Source organism: Haematobia irritans, chromosome 5 (genome assembly GCF_050003625.1).
Source record: "Haematobia irritans isolate KBUSLIRL chromosome 5, ASM5000362v1, whole genome shotgun sequence".
Lineage (NCBI taxonomy): Eukaryota > Metazoa > Arthropoda > Insecta > Diptera > Muscidae > Haematobia > Haematobia irritans.
The window spans coordinates 81,225,026-81,246,289 of record NC_134401.1 but is presented as its reverse complement, the minus strand read 5'-3'; the positions used below and the strand labels follow the sequence as shown (position 1 = coordinate 81,246,289).

Sequence of the window (21,264 nt, the reverse complement as noted above, 5' to 3'; positions counted from 1 at the left end):
TACCAATAGCAATGCGAAAACAGCCAAGGCGATGGACCCCAACAGCATTCCAATGCTAATGCTGAAGCATCTGGGAATGCTGACATTTTAGTATTTGACCAGACTCCTCAATTTGTTCTGGGAATCACTCACTATACCCGATGTCTCGAAAATTGGTAGGATGATTCCACTACCGACGCCAGGCGAAGACTCGTGTAGGCTCAATCGTACAGACCGATTTCCCTTCTCTCGCCAGTATACAAGAAACTTGAGGCACTACTCCAGCCTTGTGGAGGATTCTCCCGCAGCCAACCCTTAAAATGGATTCGGTAAAGTACATAGCACGACGACTGCTTTGCATGCCATTTCAGCATACATAAATAGAGGACTCAATTAGCCGAAGCCGTGTCATAGGACAGTTCTCGTGGTGCTTAAGCTATCGAAGGTATTCGATATAGGTTACCATGCGAGACTATTCGAGGATCATCATTCTCAATCATCTGTGACCCCGTGGAGTGAAACAGAGAGTTCCCCAAGGTGAGGTGCCTCTCTGAGGGCGTTGAGATTGTGAAATATGGGGATGACTGTACAATCATGGTTAACAATTAAAAGTCTACCTTTCTGATCTTACATTTTCTTTAAAACTAGAAATTTGAGGATATCTACCACCAAAATATTGAGACTTCACCAGGCAGGTCTGAACAGAATTCAATGGGTGTACTGTAGTTGGAAGGTTCTCGGAGTCCGAACATCGTCCATAGCACATGATGAAAAGAGACCTCACACGACTGACAAGGGTAGCTTTAGCCCAACTAAGATCAGGCAAGTGCAGCCGCCTCAACTCCTAAAGTTTGAAGTAGCAGCCAGATTTATTACAGGTTCGCTTGGACTATTCAGTCTATTGTGGAATTCCTAACTGTCAGTGATTGATGGCAGCGTAACAGACGTTCTGTACCCACCGTGGTGCAATGGTTAGCATGCCCGCCTTGCATACACAGGGTCGTGGGTTCAAACTCAGTTTCGACCAAACACCAAAAAGTTTTTCATTTCTGAGGGTTTCAAAGCTTCTCTAAGTGGTTTCACTGCAATGTGGAACGTCGTTCGGACTCGGCTATAAAAAGGAGGTCCCTTGTCATTGAGCTTAACATAGAATCACAATAGACTGAATAGTCTAATTGAGCCTGAAATATCGTCTCGAGAACACTAGCATATCTAGTTTTTAGCATTTAAGTTTAAATGTGGCCATATTTGTTTGGTGTCGTTACAGCCCTTGCAATTCTCCCATCGAACATTTACCATCATAACAGCCTTCTCACGCAGCATGAGCTTGCAGGTAGCCAGGGGCATACCAACAGATTCTAGTTCCCCTGGAATATGTAAGGTAGTCCCTAGCCTTGCCAACTCATCAGCTTCGCAGTTCCCCGGTATGTTCCTATGGTCAGACACCCATATTAGGTGAATATTGTACTGCTCAGCCATCTCATTGAGAGATTTGCGGCAGTCGATGGCCATTTTCGAGTTGAGGAACACAGAGTCCAAGGATTTTATTGCAGGTTGACTGTCTGAGTATATATTAAGGCCAACTTTTTTTGGAACATTACTTCTCAGCCAATTCGCCACCTCTCTTATTGCTAATATTTCAGCCTGCAAAACACTACAGTGATTAGGTAATCTTTTCGCTATTCGAAGTTCCAGATCATTAGAATATACTCCGAAACCCAATTGTCCATCCAATTTGGAGCCATCAGTGTAGAAATCTAAATATTCTTTATTCCCCGGGGTCTGTGTGCACCACGCCTCAATGTTGGGGATTAGAGTCTCAAACTTTTTGTCGAAAAGTGGACTCGCCAAAGTGTAATCCACTACTTTAGGCACATCTGGCATTATTTTGAGGACGGAACTGTGACCGTAACTTTTTTTCAGTTAACATTCGAGTATGAATTAAATCATGATTTTTTTCGTGAACGTGAGTTTGCTTAAATTTTATTCACGCACATTCACGAACCGATTTTATTTCTCATGCACGCTCCCGCACTACATTTATTCATTTCAGTCCCATTCACGAGAATTGATTTGGATTTTGTTTACGACTCACGTGATTGACGCGTGAATCATGCGTGTCACGAGCAAACCTCTACTTTGTATCATTACCAATTTCATTCTAACCTGAGATTTTAACAATATCCGAAAACTTTGTTTTGAAATTTCTTCAAATTATCAAATAATTATATTTAGTCGTTATATATTTTTTTAACTGATCCCACTGTGCAGTGTAGGGCATAAATACAAACGTCATTTAATTATAGCAAATCCTTTTACTTTGCTATATCCGAGACACTGTAAGATTTTGGCTATGAATTTTGTATTCCAAAGGAAGGGGGCAAGTCTGACAATCAATCTATTTTGTCAGCTGATGTACTCTAGATACTCATACTCGCATGCTATTCTTCTAAGCACGATTATGATATAATAGAGCAAATGCTATGACTTAACACGCACAGCATGCTAGTGGTGGACTAGCTCAATGGCTAAGCAACGTACAGAGTCTAGAACTAGCTTTAGATGATATCATCCACCAAGGTAACCAACAAGATTTGCTTAAAACAGAAGCTAACACAATAACACTGGGAACATTTGATATCCAACTGTGGGTAGTGACGACAACGGCTACATCATCGACACCATCGTCATCATTAGCATTAACAACATCATTCATCATCATTATCAGAAGCCCTAGAAGGCAAGCACAAACAAAAAAAAAAAAATGTGCTCTAAAGACCTTTTCTAAACCACAAAACGGGAGAGAGATAGAAAGTTCAGTGAAGTACATTTGCAAATTCCAAACAAAACCAAATTCGAAAATAACGCTAGGCGGCCTTTTCATTATGCAGTCCGGGAGAGATGGGCGAAGGAATTGATGTATTCGAACCAATGCGTATTGGGTTACTTGATAGGAGGACGCACACAGAGAACACATTTTGTGGTAAAATAACAGCAATCTTGGCAAAATGGTAGTTAATACCTCCAGCACTGCTAATGATTTCCTTGAGAGCCATGGATCAAAGGAAAATGTACATTCGGGCAGCTTAGTGGGATCGTCCTAAATTAGGTTTAACCAAAATGATTTACTCGACATATAGAATCTTGACAAACTCAGGGAGTAAAATCGATAGATTTTTCTATATATTGGTTAAAAATTTATCTATTTGAAATATCCTATATTTCAATATACACTAATAGAAAAAGTTACGTTCCAAAATCGTGAACGGACGGTAACAAAAGGAAAGAGAAACGTTCACGAAAAATCTAAACGGAAAGTTCACGGTTTCGTTCACGATTTCATGAACGGCTTTCTTTCTTCTTCTTCTTCTTTGGACATGAAAAGTCTTAAATCATTCGTTAGAAGTTCTTATGGCAACTCCGTCGGTGGTGCAATGTGCTTAGGCGATTGTTAACGCGTATAGATCAGACAATCAAGGTTCGGTCACAGTCGTAATCACTATGTTTGTTGTTTTGACAACGCATTGCGTCATTTCATCGTTGTCAGATTGACACAGTCTGTTCTCCATTTGACACCACATGTGTGTTGATTCTCTTTTATGAACGGATCGTTCTGAAATGAGCACGCCGTTCATGATTTTTTCTATATGTATGAAATATAAACCGGAAAATTTTATGTTCGGCGTACACTGACACAATCACGTATTAAATTGATCCAATTAATTTTGTAGTTTCAATTCATTTAATTATGATGGTATCAATCAAAGAATTAATTGGAAATAAAAATAAATACAATTAAAAAATGAATAGATTTCTTCGGAATTTTCAATTAACTTTTTACTTGGTTCATTTAAAAATTTGATTGATTTTAGTTGAAAAATCAATTAATTGATTTATTTATTGTAATAACGTTTATAGTTATAAATACTATTTTTCACATAATTTTCTTGCAATTTTACATGAGTTTATACTTTCTTAAGAATTTCCCCATTATAATTATAGTTAGTTTTGGTTAGGTTAGGTATAGTGGCAGCCAGATATTTCAGGTTCACTAAGACTATTCAGTTCATGGTGATATCAAAGTGGTGAACTTCTCCCTTATCACTGAGTACTACCCGATCCTATGTTAAGCTCAATGACAAGGGAACTCTTTTCTATAGCCGAGTGCAAACGACGTTCAACATTGCGGTGAAACCACTTAGAGAAGCTTTGAAACACTCAGAAATGTCACCAGCATTACTGAGAGGGGATAATCCATCACTAAAAAGTTTTTTGATGATTGGTTGAAACTGGGTTTGAATCCACGGCCCTGTGTATGCTATGTTAACCATTTCACCACGGTGGCTCCCTATAATTACAGCTGGATTTTTCTTTAGATTTGAGGGAACATTTAATGAACCTTATTATTTCCAAATAAAATGTTCAATTATATTTTTAACTGCAAATATGTATTTTGTTTAATTGTTTTTTAATATTTTAATTATTAACGTTATTGTAACTGTTCAGTTTTTAATTGATAACGTTTCCAATTTCAATCAAATTTTAAATTGAAAAAAAGTTGCTATATTTTTTCTGTGTGTATTTAACTTCATTCATATTAGATGAAAGTTACAACTATTGTATGATCAATAATTACAATTTGGTTATATGGTGGCTACATTGAAAGATCAATATTTTCTCGTAAACATTTACTGTTAAAATATGTGATAGTCATGTGAAAATGAGACTCCAAAAAACGAGTTCTTGTTTTTGGAAGCAAAAGAGCAGTTAGATGCTGTGTTTCGTCTCTTTTTTTTGGGCTACCGGCAGAAATCAATTGGGCCAGGTTCCCTGCAAACTGCCACTACGTATGATGCATTAACAAAAATCCTTAATCCTTTTTTCTCAAGCCGTGCAACAATCGCAACTGTGAGACCGAGAGAATTTCTAAATATTCAACGATGTATAGATCGGCTGGTACACATCATAGACAAAGTCGAAACAGGAGACATCACACGGAGAATATTCCCTTACGACAGCGAAGACTGGCTAATCGACCGGTATAAAGATGTCCCCAGTTTTCTGAAATGTGATTCACATCCACAACCTAAAACCAGTCGAGAATGAATGGAACAAACACGACCCCCTTTAGCTAAAATTAATAAACAATCGTAATATTAACGATTCGTGTTTGTTGAATAACATCCGTTAATGCAACGAAAATTTAAATTAATACAATGAACATTTACATTAATACAACAAAACCAATCGTTGATTTAACGAATTTCTACTGTGGTTCAATATTGGTTTGACTGCAGAAACAATAGCATTGTTCGATTGTTCACCACTAAGGTGAATTCAACAAATAGTTTCAAAAATAAATTTCGTGTTCTTGCATTACTGCAGTAACAAAACGAAATAAAAACAAGTATATAACGCACTAAGTAAGGCCGGGCCGAATCTTAAATACCCACCACCATGAACCAATTATTAGGGTTTCCTTTGAAATTTCAGGAGGGCTTGAGGACACTTCCCGAAGATAAATTTAAAGATTTCACTATATCAGATTCTGGATTTATAAAAACCATTTTTGTTTGAGTTTTAGAGGAATCATTAACATCTCTTGTAAGTGTGCAAGAAAATTATAAAATAACGTCTTGATTTGAAATCTTAAATCTGTAGAAGTAAAATCTGGAAATTTTACATTGAGTTCCAAGCAATTTTCATGATCGGTGCGCCTTCTACACCCTCAAGAAGTGAAGTCGGTCTATATGGAGGCATTACCAAATGGACCGATAAAAACTTAATCCGATACACGTTTTTGTGAGCCTAAAATACCAGAATATTTACAATTTCAGGCAAATCAGATAAAAACTACGGTTTCTAGAAACCAAAGGAGTTTAATCGGGAGATCGTTCTCACGGGGGCTATACTAAAATATGGACCGATACTCACTGTTCTCGGCACACCTCTTTATGACCCGAAAATACCTCTAGATTTCCAATTTCAGGCAAATAGGATAAAAAACTTCGGATTCTATAAGCCCAAGACCCCAAATCGGGAGGTCGTTTTATATGGGGACCATACCAAAACATGGACCGATACCCACAATTTTTGGCACACGTATTTGTGGTCCTACAGTACCACTAGATTTCCAATTTCAGGTAAATTGAATAAAAACTGCGGTTTCTATAAGCCCAAGACCCCAAATCGGGAGGTCGTTTTATATGGGGACCATACCAAAACATGGACCGATACTCACAATTTTTGGCACACGTATTTGTGGTCATAAAATACCTCTAGATTTCAAATTTCAGGCAAATTGGATAAAAACTTCGATTTCTATAAGCCCAAGACCCCAAATCGGGAGGTCGGTTTATATGGGGACTATATCAAAACCTGGACCGATATAGCCCATTTTCGAACTTGACCTGCCTGCAGACAAAAGACGAGTTTGTACAAAATTTCAGCACGATTGCTTCGTTATTGAAGACTGTAGCGTGATTACAACAGACAGACAGACGGACATCATTATATCGTCTTAGAATTTCTCCCTGATCAAGAATATATATACTTTATATATTCGGAAATCGATATTTCGATGTGTTACAAACGGAATGACAAACTTATTATACCCCCGTCACCATTCTATGGTGGTGGATATAATAAGATTAAGGGACTTGTAGTTATATGAAAATATGATGTACAGTGGGAGTAAAGATGATTCAATTTGTAAGAGCAAAATTCCTAGATGTTTTCTCCATAAGGAGTTAGCATAAAAGGTCCAAAATTGAGTTATCTATCCCAGCCAGATATATAATGTACATATTTCGCCCGCACCGAAATATGTACAGTTTAGGCATGTATAGATTTGTATCTAGCGTTTCCTTTTCAATGACTCCATTAATCAAGTTCTTTAATCTAATTTGGTCCATAAAAGCTCGAATAATAAAATTAAATATCATGATTGACGATCAATATCTAAATACTCACAGCTCTTGTTTTGTCAAGCTTAACTTTCAACTTATGACATGTGTGTACATTTTTCAACGTTAAAGGGTAAGAATGGATTTTATGGTACTCTCTTTGATAAAATTAGCAGAAATGTCCGCGAACGCCTTCCAGTACCAATTTCCCATCAACTAATTTACATCTTTTAACCCACTCCTAATTTACAATTTGAAATGAATTGCGCATATGATTTGTTTATGACTAAAAAGCAGCTGGTAATTATGTGCTACGTCTTGCAATTTTTCAGAAAAAAAAGTCCAGCAAAAATTGGAGCTTCTCCATTTCTCAGTAAAAAGTTGTGATAATTATCAAAAATTACAGCGCACGCGCACGGAGCTATTGTGCTTGCACCTGCACCACTGCAACTGATCACATTTTATGTGATCACGTTTTCCGTTTCCGGTGGCCACTGTTTCGACGAAAAACTTATTTATTAACTCATAAAATTAACATTTGAATACTCGCGTATTCTAAATCCCAAGTCCACCTAAGACGGACTTAGCACTTATATAGATCGTAACGTCACATGCTGTTCGCTATTATCATCCGAAGTAATGGGTATTAGCCCTCTAAATCCAAATATGTTTTCAACTTTATTTCACAGACACCCAAATATTTTTCTATGTGTAATTATGTAAATTATTACTAGATAGGTATGTCGTTGGGCCTAATGGTAACAACAAATCACTTACAGCCCACAGCGTGTTGAATATTAAAAGGACGCATTTGATGGTTCTTGTAGCACAACCCATAGTGATGGTGATGATTCCCTTTGGCTGTTGGTCGGCGGCTTTTTTATGTCAAGTAAAGGGTTACTTGTTGTTGTTGTTTTTTGTGGTATATTTATTTGGGGAGTTTTAGTTTTCACTCAAGTAATTTCAAAATAATTATACAAAATTTAACACGCACAATTACAAACAAATCACATCTAACGGCGCGTAAAATATTCGAAAAGTACAAAGACGACAACGTTGTGAATATCACGACGTAACGAAATGTAATACTAATGGAAAAATAGACAACTGTCAAGGGCCACGGCCACGAGTGAACTAAACAACAAAACATAAACACTGTTCATATTTGCATTTACTGCGAAAAGACTCGCACTGACACACACACACACCCATGCAAACAGTGAAGCAGTCAACCAGACAAACAGTCAAACCAAATCAAAGTGGAAAAGGAAATAAACAAAAACAGAATCAACAGAGACGAAAGCTCTAAACGATGAAGCACATTGGGATATGTTTAGTGTCTACTCTAAACAATAGTCAGTCTCATTATTGTTTGGAGTACATACACACATATCTAAGATGCAGAAGAGAATAGGGATAACTGTTCTCATATTATAATGAGTCCAGTTACTGCCAGAGATGGTTCATGTAGCAATTTTTTGGGTTTTCTACTGTCAAAAAGTTGTAAACGTCGAAAACGTCATATACCTGTATAAAAGGTAAAAAACGTAGTAAATGTCAAAAACGCCTACAGGACCCTTAGATTTGATTTAAAAAAACTATTTTTAGTATCCTAAGCCATGAAAACGTCATATTGAAGTATTTTAGATTTTTTATAATAATATTTTGAAATTTTTATTCAAACGAAATTTGCACGATTCGCTGGCATAAACATTTGAATGCAACTCGTTTTCATTGTTGTGTCACAGATATAGGTACAACGTGTGGGCATGCAAAATACCAACCACGCATATTTAATTTTATTAATAATCAATCTCAAATCAAGTAAGACATAAATGGTTCTAATAAACCTACTGTATAAAAAAATATATTTTTGACAAAAACTAAGTATTTTACGAAGGTTAGCATTTTCTTTTTTATAATGAAAAGTCATTCATAAATACAAAAATTAAAAAAAAAGTAAACGGTTCTAAAAAAGCATTCAATAGAAATTCGTATATTGTCAAAAACTAAGTATTTTACGAAGGTTTACGACGTTTTTGACGTATGGTAAAATACGTCGTAAATGTATGTCAAATACCTTACAGTTTACGACAGACCATCTCTGGTTACTGCAGACTACACACTAAGTGCAGGTGGTTTAATAATGATTATTTTTATTATTTTTTTGTCGTGCCTATAGTTTTACCGATTTGCTAATTTTAGACAAATAACCATCGTGTACCATTTGCTTTTCGCTGCACCAAGAAAAAAGTGCCTTCGGAACTAAAGGAAACAATTAAGGAAAGTCTAAAGTCGGGCGGGGCCGACTATATTATACCCTGCACCACTTTGTAGATATAAATTTTCGATACCATATCGCATCCGTCAAATGTGTTGGGGGCTATATATAAAGGTTTGTCCCAAATACATACATTTAAATATCACTCGATCTGGACAGAATTTGATAGACTTCTACAAAATCTATAGACTCAAAATTTAAGTCGGCTAATGGACTAGGGTGGAACACAATGTTAGTAAAAAATATGGGAAACATTTAAATCTTAAGCTATTTTAAGGAAACTTCGCAAAAGTTTATTTATGATTTATCGCTCGATATATATGTATTAGAAGTTTAGGAAATTTCGACTAAGCAGTGGCGATTTTATAAGGAAAATGTTGGTATTTTGACCATTTTTGTCGAAATCAGAAAAACATATATATGGGAGCTATATCTAAATCTGAACCGATTTCAACCAAATTTACTCTATGTGCAAAATTTCTACTAAATCGGAGTTAAAAATTGGCCTCTGTGGTCATATGAGTGTAAATCGGGCGAAAGCTATATATGGGAGCTATATCTAAATCTGAACCGATTTCAACCAAATTTGGCTCGCATAGCAACAATGCTAATTCTACTCCCTGTGCAAAATTTCAACTAAATCGGAGTTAAAAATTGGCCTCTGTGGTCATATGAGTGTAAATCGGGCGAAAGCTAAATATGGGAGATATATCTAAATCTAAACCGATTTCAACCAAATTTGGCACGCATAGCTACAATGTTAATTCTACTCCCGGTGCAAAATTTCAACTAAATCGGACCAAAAAATTGGCCTCTGTGGTCATATGAGTGTAAATCACCCGAAAGCTATATATTGGAGCTATATCTAAATCTGAACCGATTGCAACCAAATTGTGCACGCATAGCTACAATGCTAATTCTACTCCCTGTGCAAAATTTCAACCAAATAGGGGTAAAACTCTGGCTTCTGGGACCGTATTAGTCCATATCGGGCGAAAGATATATATGGGAGCTATGTCTAAATCTGAACCGATTTCAATAAAATTTGGCACACTTGACTATAGTACTAATTGTTCTTCTTGTGAAAAATTTTAAGTAAATTAGGGTAAAACTCTGCTTCTGGGGCCATATAAGTCCATATCGGGCGAAATATATATATATATATGGGAGCTATATCTAAATCTGAACCGATTTCTTCCAAAATCAATAGGGATCTATTCTGAGCCAAAACACATACTTGTGCCAAATTTGAAGTCGATTGGACTAAACCTGCGACCTAGACTTTGATTACAAACATGTGTTCACGGAGAGACGGACATCGCTATATCGACTCAAGAGCCCACCCTGAGCATTTTTGCCAAAGACACCATGTGTCTATCTCGTCTCCTTCTGGGTGTTGCAAACATATGCACTAACTTATAATACCCTGTTCCACAGTGTGGAGCAGGGTATAAAAATGTTCACCATTTTAGTTTAGCCAATTTATTTCCATTAAGTTAAATTTTTGTTTAAAATAATAAAATTTACTTGCTTCAGTAAAAAACCCTAAACTTAAAGCAGTTAGGAATAGTTCATTAACTAGAATAAGGCATGGAATTTTACTAATACTGTTTTCTTCGCTGGGTATAAGAATTTACTACTGAACAAGAAAATTGTATTCACTGATAACAAAGCATTCGTAAAAATAAACAAAATATGAACTAAAACCAAGTTTCCTCAAATTTAGTAAAATTTCTTATAAAATGATAATTCATTCTTATTATACATACGAATAACACTTGACATAGAAAAATATTTTAGTTCATTCGTACTAAGAAGTATTCAATCCTTTCAAAACTTAAGGAGACACACTTGTTAGAATATAGGAAATTTTCCTATATTTCTTTTATCTACCTGTAATCGATAACTGTCATCGATGTAATCGGTATGTTTGCGCGTGGGTTGTTTTTTTAGTTGGAATCGCGTTGTTATGGTATACGGAGGGATTGTTAACAAATAATATAGTAAATTATTATTAACGTAGATTCTTTTGCAATATGTGTTTTCACCAACTTTGATAGCGCCCTTTCTTACGAACGACTTTTCAGCTTTGAAAAACGGTTATAATACAATTTTACATAATTGGATATACTATTAGAATAAGTTTTCCGAAAATTTCAAAAGGATGTTCGTTATTGCATATTTCTATTTTACATTTTTATTATGAAACCAGATTTGGTTTTAGAAAAATAAATAGTGACCAAAATGTAAAGAAAATTACATCATTGCATTAACATTTAATATTTGAATAACTTTTAGTTTGGTTGCCGTACCTTTATTCCCAAGGTCCTAACAACCAAATGTGAAGTAGTATACACTCAAGCACATTCGTAGACATTTTTATGTCGATAACGAAAATTTCAATCAAATTTCTTCGTATCATTTTGCTTTAAAATTGAAGCAAACTGTTACGAAAGAGTCACGAAAATCAATGAAAAAACCTTTTTTTTAGGATTTTAATTATAATGTTTGCTTAAAAGTTCTCCCCATTTGTTATTAGCATCTAATACACAATAATGCCCATTTTAATAAATCTCAGTCCACTGTGCATAAAGCCCAACAAAAGCAGCCACCACATTGACAAAAACACTCGTAATGAGCGGTATTTCGTTTAGATGCTCAGAGCGTGGTTCTAAGACACGATTTGACTGACGACTCTCATCAAACAAATCTGAAAACACCACCACCAAGTGTTTGCGGTTGTTATTATTATTATTATTGAAAATCATTGTTGGTGTGGTTGTTGTTATTGTTGCTTTACTGGTAGTTGTTGTGCCATGAAGTAATGGGACAACAACAATACCATAAAGATACTAACAACGCCAACACATGCTTCGACAGATCGATCGTTTTGATCAGTGTTGCCAACTCCCCAAGGCCAAAAAGCACCAAAAATATATTATAAATTCTAACATACCACCTTCCACCACAAAATCGAAAATGAAATGCTCTACTAAAAAAAAAAAAAAAACCTTCCGACGATTATAGAACTTTTGTGCATTGACTTTTAAAAAGTTAGAGACTTTGTGAAAATTTGCTTTTGGTTATAATAAAATTTGCAGCAAATTATAATAAAATTTGCAGCAAATATGCATAATTTTATGCCTTTTTTTACTGATATAGTTTTCACCTTAGCGGCAAAACTCGAATTTAGTACTCACCATTATGAACCGCTATTCAAGTATACACTTTGATCAGTTTTAATGCTTTCGTCCAATTCATTTTGATCAGTGATGTTTTTCAACTTTCAAAATATTAATATATGGAAGGAGTCTATTGCTTATTTTAGTTGTGCGTGCTTTTGTGAATTTAATACGAACGTTTTTAATGACATCTTTACCAAATTAAAAAATTCGACACTCACCGCTCGACTTTCCTACAGAATACCCTAAATAACAATATTAATTAAAAAACAAGTATATACGGCCGTAAGTTCGGCCAGGCCGAATCTTATGTACCCTCCACCATGGATTGCGTAGGAACTTCTACTAAAGGCTGTCATCCACAATCGAATTACTTGGGTTGCGATAACACTTGCCGATTGCAAGGTATCGTAAAACTTTTTAACACTGTCTTCTAAATTGTAAGTTAGCCCATACGGGGTATATATTAAACAAAAAAAGGCCGATTAAATACGTATATAATATAGTTTGACAAAATTTTCTATAGAAATGAAAACTTGACAAAATTTTCTATAGAAATAAAATTTTGACAAAATTTTCTATAGAAATAAAAACTTGACAAAATTTTCTATAGAAATAAAATGTTGACAAAATTTTCTATGGAAGTAAAATGTTGACAAAATTTTGTATAGAAATAAAATGTTGACAAAATTTTCTACAGAAATAAATTTTTTACAAAATTTTCTATAAAAATAAAATTTTGACAAACATTTCTATAGAAATAAACGTTTGACAAAACTTTCTATAGAAATGAAATTTTGACACAAATTTCTATAGTAATAAAATTTGACAAAATTTTCTATGGAAATAAAGTTTTGGTAGATTATTTTTGGCGATATGGACCAATTTTTGTGTAATAAGTCATCGGCTATATCTAACTAAAGACCGATATTGACCAATTTTTACATGGCTGTTAGAGGCCATATATTGACAAAATGTACCAAATTTCAACCGCATCGGATGACTTTTGCTATATATAATTATGGACCGATATGGACCAATTTTTGCATGGTTGTTAGATACCATATACTAACACCATGTACCAAATTTCAACTGGATCGGATGAATTTCGCTCCTCCAAGAGGCTCCTGAGGTCAAATCTGGGGATCGGTTTATATGGGAGCTATATATAATTATGGACCGATATGGACCAATTTTTGCATGGTTGTTAGAGACTATATACTAACACCACGTACTAAATTCCAATTGGATCGGATGAATTTTGCTCCTCCAAGAGGCTCCGGAGTTCAAATCTGGGGATCGGTTTATATGGGAGCTATATATAATTATGGACCGATATGGACCAATTTTAGCATGGTTGTTAGAGGCCGTATACTAACATCGGGTACCAAATTTCAACCGGATCGGATGAATTTTGCTGCTCCGGGAGGCTCCCCAAGCCAAATTTGGGGATCGGTTTATACGGGGGCTATACGTAAACGTGGTCCGATATGGCCGATTTTCAATACCATCCGACCTACATCAATAACAACTACTTGTGCCAAGTTTCAAGTCGATAGCTTATTTCGTTCGGAAGTTAGCGTGATTTCCACAGACGGACGGACAGCCGGACAGCCGGACAGACGGACAGATGGACGGACGGACGGACATGCTTAGATCGACTCAGAATTTCACCACGACCCAGAATATATATACTTTATGGGGTCTTAGAGCAATATTTCGATGTGTTACAAACGGAATGACAAAGTTAATATACCCCCATCCTATGGTGGAGGGTATAATAATCAATACCATCTTCATAACAATCAAATTCTATATTTGGCAATAAATTTGAGTTTCTTCGGCTCTTGAAAGTCTAATCAACATTTTTGTATCAATTAAACTTAATACTGTTCATAATAAAAAAGCACCAAAAGCACTAAATGAAAATGCCAGAAAGCACCAAGTTGGTGCTTTTTTTGAAAAGGCACCAAAAAGGCAATTTGGTGCTTTTTAGAAATCAAAAAGCACTAAATTTGGTGCTAAAAGCACCAAATTGGCAACACTGGTTTTGATCGACCTCAACGATAATCTCACATGGGGGGAGTTATTAGAGCGTTTACAAATACAAAATTGAGCACAAAAGCAGCAGCAATTACACCAACAATAAACACACACTCACACACACATGTGTGCTGTATATGGTTTCCAATTTGAATAGGAATTTGGAGTTCTATTTCGGAATTTATTGGTGGATCGACAAGAACATAACTTGTTCTGGACATAAAACTATAAAAATTTGAATATACAATAGCACAGCCAAATTTCCGGAAACCAATAAAGACGACGACGACGATGATGATGATGATGTTGCTGATCATTAAGAGAACATCTAAAAAACAATACAAAAAATTTGTAAAATTTATTGTAAAATTTTTAAATTTATGTAAGTTCGATTGTTCATGGCCGTTGCTGTATCATTAACACCGGAGGGGCACTTGGGCTATACCAATGGGGCGTATACATTTGGACCTTAGGGCGAATACTTTTCGCTTTGCCGAATCTATGACATCACCGAGATAACGGAATTCGATCTTGTTGGGGCTGCCAATCAAGTGATAATGAATTATCTGTGAAGTGATTTTAGTTTTGTTTATTTTCTTTAGTTAGTGCTGTAAGACATTCAATGTAACATGGTGGTGGGTGGCCAAGCCACGACCTAAACTAACATAAACGAAATATTCGAGAACTTTACATAGTTCCAATTACACTGTGTGCACATGAAAACCCCATAAATTCGAAATCAAATGTTGTGTCGATTTAGCAATGCCGAAACAATTAATTCGTTACCTTCGAAACGGAATAGAATATCACGAACTACGTGTGAGATATTGCTGCCCGTCACTAAAATTTCGTTTGGTGGTTTCGCATATATTGGGCCACTATTGATGTTACGTACTTTTTGAGAGTGCGTAAAGTAAAAATGTTAAAAAATTTGGTAGTTCTTATTAAATATATGCAGGGAAGGAATATGATCTGCTCCTAGAGCAAATTGTTATTTTGGATGGGGAGTAAACAATATTTTTGCCGAAAAATGTTGTTGTCTCGCCAAATATAGAATTGTTGTTAGAATCAGATACGTAATGTCCGAAATAAGTTTCTTTCATTTCCATACAATTTTTAATGTTACAAAAAACCCACTAAATCATACCATGTTTCTATTCGACCCTAGTTTTGCATGATTATTGGAGCGATATATTAACGACACGCACCTAATTTCAACCGGATCGGAAATTTACTCTCACAAGAGGATCTGGAAGTCAAATATACGGATCGGGTTATATGTATATTATGGGGGATGTATCTAAAAGTGGTCCGCCCATTTACAACACTATCTGACCTAAGTCAATAACAGCTACTTATCTATGGCTTGGTTTGTTCGGATGTTAGCGTGATTTCAACAAACAGACGGACATCGCTAGATCGAGTCAGACTTTCGCCACGATCTAGAATGGTGTCTGAGACCAATATTTCGATGTGTTACAAACAAGATTTCGAACAACATTTTTACATTTCCATAACACCATAACAAAAATCAGTAATGATAGGCTAATGAAAAAGCCATTATATCCTTTCATGTACTATAGTGCGCTAATGTACTTCGTACAACATGTCTTGAGAATCTAGATCATAATGGATGAAAAACGTTATTCTTTTCCAGGATGTAAAAACAATTTCATAAAGGCTATCTCAAAAAACAATCTTTTCTGGTTAATTGCATTTTACCTCACATTTTTCTCACTTCCATCAGGTTTTTTCTTAGCGCCTTTTTCTGTAATACAAACAATGTAGAATCAATTATTCGATTTTATAATTTTTTTAAATTTTACCTTTCGCCTGGACGGAGAATCGAACCGCGGACCATGCAATTTGTAAGCCATCACATTATCCACTGAGCTACGTAGCTATTATTGTCATCAATAGATAATTATCCATATAAGTTTTATTTATATAGCATAGCTTGTGGCGCCCACGAGCCGAATAAACAAACTTTTTTTAACAGAAACAAACATTTAGTTGGGCACCGTGGAGCAGTGGTTGCTACGTCCGCCTTGCATGCCAAGGGTCGTAGGTTCGAACCGTGCTTCGACCGAACTTTTTTTCATGTGTTCGGAAAATTCCGAAAAGATGTTCAACATTACATACTACTATATTAAATTTTTACTATGAACTGCAAAATGTGTCTTATTAAAGACTTAAAGTTAGAAAAGAACAGTGCTTGATATAAACGAAATGGACTGTGTTGTTGTTGGTTCAAAAATATTTTTTTATTGAAAAAATAAAAATTTTGTAACAAATGAATTTTTTGGTGATAAAAGTTTAAAATTTTCGAAGAAATTCAAAAAACTCTAACAAAAGAAAAACATTTTCGGTACACGTTTTCCAAACGTTTTTTGTTCTTTGCGTGTACGAGGGCGGTTCGGAAACTTCTTAGCCTATCAATGAAAAAGAATAGTTAGTTTTTCAAACATATTTTTATTTTTCAATATAATCTCCTGAAACTTCAATACACTTAGTCCAACGCTTTTCTAGCAATTCTATCCCTTGATTAAAATAGTTTTCCTCAAGGTCTTCAAACTAGTGGTTTACAACTGTAATTGCATCTTCATTTGAGGTAAAACCCTTGCCAGCAAGGATTTTTTTTTTAGATTTGGGAACAAGTAAAAGTCGCTGGGAGCTAAATCAGGAGAATAAGCAACTCGTATTTTAATTCGTGCTTTTTAGCCATTGTTAAAACACTCTTGTGTGCTGGTGCGTTGTCTTCATGAAAAATTATATTTTGTGTTGTAAGCCAGGACGTTTTTCTCGAATTTGTACATTTAATTGATCCAAAAGGTTGCAATAGTACTCTGAATTTATTGTTTTACCCTTTTGCAGATAATCAATCAATAAAATACTTTCGAAGTCCCAAAAAACCGTTGCCATAACCTTACCAGCCGATTGAATTGCCTTTGCCTTCTCTGGGGCACTTCCTTCAGCTTCAGTCCATTGTTTGGATTGTTCTTTTGTCTCTGGAATATAGTGGTGGATCCATGTCTCATCAACAGTTATGAAACGACGCTTAAAATCCATTTTATTTCGCTTAAAACGATCCAAACAAGCTTGAGAAATGTTCATTCTTATGCGTTTTTGATCGACTGTTAACAAATGCGGCATCCATCTTTCAGAAAGCTTTTTCATCTGTAGTTCTTCATGCAAAATTAAATGGACTCGATCATTTGAGATGCCCATGATATTAGCAATTTCACGCACTTTAATTCATCGATCATTTAATACCATATCATGCACTTTGGCTACAATTTCTGTTGTTGTTGCTGTTTTTGGACGTCCACTACGTGATTCACCTTCAATGCTTGTACGACCACGTTTAAATTCAGCAACCCAATTTTTTACTGTTGCATATGAAGGAGCATTTTCACCTAACACATTCACCATATCATTATGAATTTATTGTCTCGATAAACCTTTTTTATGTAAATATTTAATGACAGCACGCATTTCTAATTTTTCCATTGTAAACAAATTGCGAATGCATCTTTTTTGAACACCTGTCTCTATATGAAGGAGTTGCCAGATCGAAACAAAATTTAACATGTGTTCATAACAGAGATGAAAGTTTCCAAAACACTTAACTTTTTTCTGTTTATACCGCGCTTTTTGTGCCAGGCTAAGAAGTCTCCGAACTGCCCTTGTATTTACACTACATCTGGATCACAGGTTTGTGATGAAACCATTTTTAATCTATATTTTATATGTTACAGCAATACCTGAAGATGAGTACTAAGTTGAGCTTAGCGGGTAAAATAAAAAAATCAGTACGAAAAGTATACAATTATACGTCTTCAAAGCAAGTTTATTTATAAAGTTTATATTCTTTAAAATGGATTATTAAAGAAAAGTAATCGTGAACAATTTAGATTTTAGCTGCTAGAATCGAACTTAATACCCACCTTACATACAAAATGGTATATTGGCAAATGTAAATTATGTCTAATTTTATAATATTTTTTATTTCAAATATGTTCTGAGAATAATTTCACAAATGTCCCATTAGACCATGGATATGATTCCAATAATGTACCTACTGGATGGATTTTTCAATGTGATAAGTTTTTCTATAAACGTTATTTTGTCCGTTTTTAATAAAACCAAAATTTCAATTTATTAAAAATAATTATTTTCACTTGCAGGTAGACAGGTTTTCTAATGGTAATTTTTTGGAATATTCTTACCGTTTAGTGCTAACTAAGCTGATATCCTTATTGGCTCTAGGAAATACTCTTGAAAACCGTAAGTTAAAAATCAATATGTACGATAGAATTTGATAATATTTTTCTTATATTTTGTATAACAAAAATTAATTGAAATAAAATGAAAATTTTAAAACAAACTAACGATAAAGTCATGCTGTATTTCCCGAGCGATATAACAAATTAAAGGTACTCCCTTCACTGGTGATATTTTCGTTTAGTCTTAATGAAAATACTCATTTACTGATGGTAGATGTAAGACTATACGGCTTTATCTGAGGAGCGAAATTTTATACAGAAAGACTCAATAGACTTTAAAAGCAAATGCAAACGATCAAATCAATTTCATCCCTTTCAAAGTAGGACATTTTTCTGTGTTCACACTTATGGGAAAAATATAGCTAATTAATACAAGTATATAAAGCATTAAGTTCGGCCAGGCCGAATCTTAACCCTTTCACTACCGATGTACACTTAGAAGGACATTCCAAAAAGATACCAAATTCTATTTTCCCACTTAGTTTAGATTTATTTCTCGATATTATTTTAAAGTGTAGGCTTTAATCTAAATAAGCTATAAATATTTTCCATATTGGTGAGAACTAAAATACATTTTTATAGACTTATTTAACAATAAACGAAAAATATGAAAGTTTGAGACAATTTTTCTACTGTATGTTTCTAGTAAATGGACATTTATACAAAAACTATAGCTGATACTTTTTCGAGTTCTTTTTTGTGTTTTTTCTCACACTTTGAAAGATATTATAGGCCAAATATCGTTCCTTCTCGTAGGGCCATTTGGTCACAATCCAAGAATCAAGTTTTCAGAACAAGCTCATGTAGCTCTTGAAGTTATTGAGGTAGGATCTCAAAATGACAAATTTTGTTTTACATGCTGTTAGTACTAGTAAAAACAGAAGAAAAATTAAGGTTTCTAACATTAGGTTTATTTCGGTAGTGAAAGGGTTAAATATCCACCACCATGAATCAAATATAATAGTTTCCTTTGAAAACCCTTCGTCGTAGCGGGTTACTTGACAATATATTGAATTTCAGGGCGGTTTGATGACAGATATTCTCCTAAGCAGACCAGTTCAACCAGTACGCTTCTCGAAGATCAATTTAAAGATTCTACCCATGAAGACTAGATCAGATTCTGGATTTATAACAACCCTTTTTGGTCAGGTTTAAGAGGAATCATAAACATCTCGTCTAAGTGTGCAAGAAAATGATGAATTAACGCCTTGATTTTAAACCTAAAATCTTCTAATCAAATGATTAGAAGAAGTAAAATCTGGACATTTTACTATCAATTTCAAGTAATTTTCATGATCAATGTGTCTTCTATACCCTTGGTCTATACGGAGGCCTTACCAAATGGACCGATCAAAAACTAAATCCGATACACTTTTTGTAGGTCTAAATTCCAGTATATTTACAGTTTCAGGCAAATCGGATAAAAATTACGGTCTCTAGAAACCCAAGGAGTTAAATCGGGAGATCGGTCTTATGGGGGCTATGCCAAAATCTGGGCCCCAAATCGGAGGGCCCGCTCAAAACTGTACCAATACACACCTATTAGTGGTCCTAAAAACCTCTAGATTTCCAATTTTAGGCAAATTGGATAAACACTTCGGTTTCTTGAATCCCAAAAAAAATAATATATTTTCCTGCCACTTATTTATAGTCCTAAAAAACCTCCGGATTTTCAATTTCAAGCAAATTGGACAAAAACTACGGTTTCTAGAAGCCCAAAACGTGAAATCGGGAGATCGGTCTATATGGATGCTACACTAAAATATGGACCGATACTCATTATTTTGGCGGACCTCTTTTTGATCCTAAAATACCTCTAGATTTCTCATTTCAGGCAAATTGGATAAAAAGTATGGTGTCCACAAGTCCAAGAAGTAAAATCAAGAGATCGGTCAATATGGGGGATATACCAAAACATGGACCGATACCCGCCATTTTCGGCACACGTATTTGTGGTTATAAAATACCTCTAGATTTTCAGTTTGAGGCATATTGGGTAAAGACTACGGATTCTAGAAGCCCAAGAAGTAAAATCGGGAGATCGGTCTATATAGGGGTTATACCAAAACATGGAGCGACAGGCACCATTTTCAGCACACCCATTCGTGGTTCTAAACTACCTCCACATTTCAAATTTCAGCTAAATCGGATTGATAGTACGGTTTCTGGAAGCCCAAGAAGTAAAATCGGGAGATCGGTCTATATGGGGGCTATACCAAAACATAGACCGATACTCACCATTTTCGGCACACCTCTTTATGGTCCTAAAATACTTCTAGATTTCAAATTTCAGACAAATCACATAGAAAATACGGTTTCTATAATCCCAAGACCCCAAATCGGGAGGTCGGTTTAATGGGGACTATATGAAAACCTGAACCGATATAGCCCATCTTTCAGCGCGATTGTTTTATTATTGTACACTGTAGCGTGATTACAACAGACAGCCAGCCAGACAGATAGACGGACATGATTATATCGTCTTAGAATTTCTCCCTGTATATACTCGTAGTCGAAAATCGATATTTCGATGTGTTACAAACGGAATGACAAACTTATTGTACCCCCATCACCATTCTATGGTGGTT

The 21,264-nt window shown here is 35.2% G+C and overlaps 1 protein-coding gene across 1 annotated transcript in view; it reads right to left on the bottom strand.

Annotated features, from left to right (window-relative positions):
• Tsp42El (Tetraspanin 42El) overlaps positions 1-8,024 on the bottom strand; it is a 34,629-nt gene extending 26,605 nt beyond the window's left edge. The window contains exon 1 of the mRNA XM_075310928.1: positions 7,662-8,024. Within this exon, the coding sequence (XP_075167043.1) occupies positions 7,662-7,721 (60 nt within the window). The 5' untranslated portion in view covers positions 7,722-8,024. The remainder of the gene's footprint in view (positions 1-7,661) is intronic.
• Between the last annotated feature and the right edge of the window lie 13,240 nt (positions 8,025-21,264).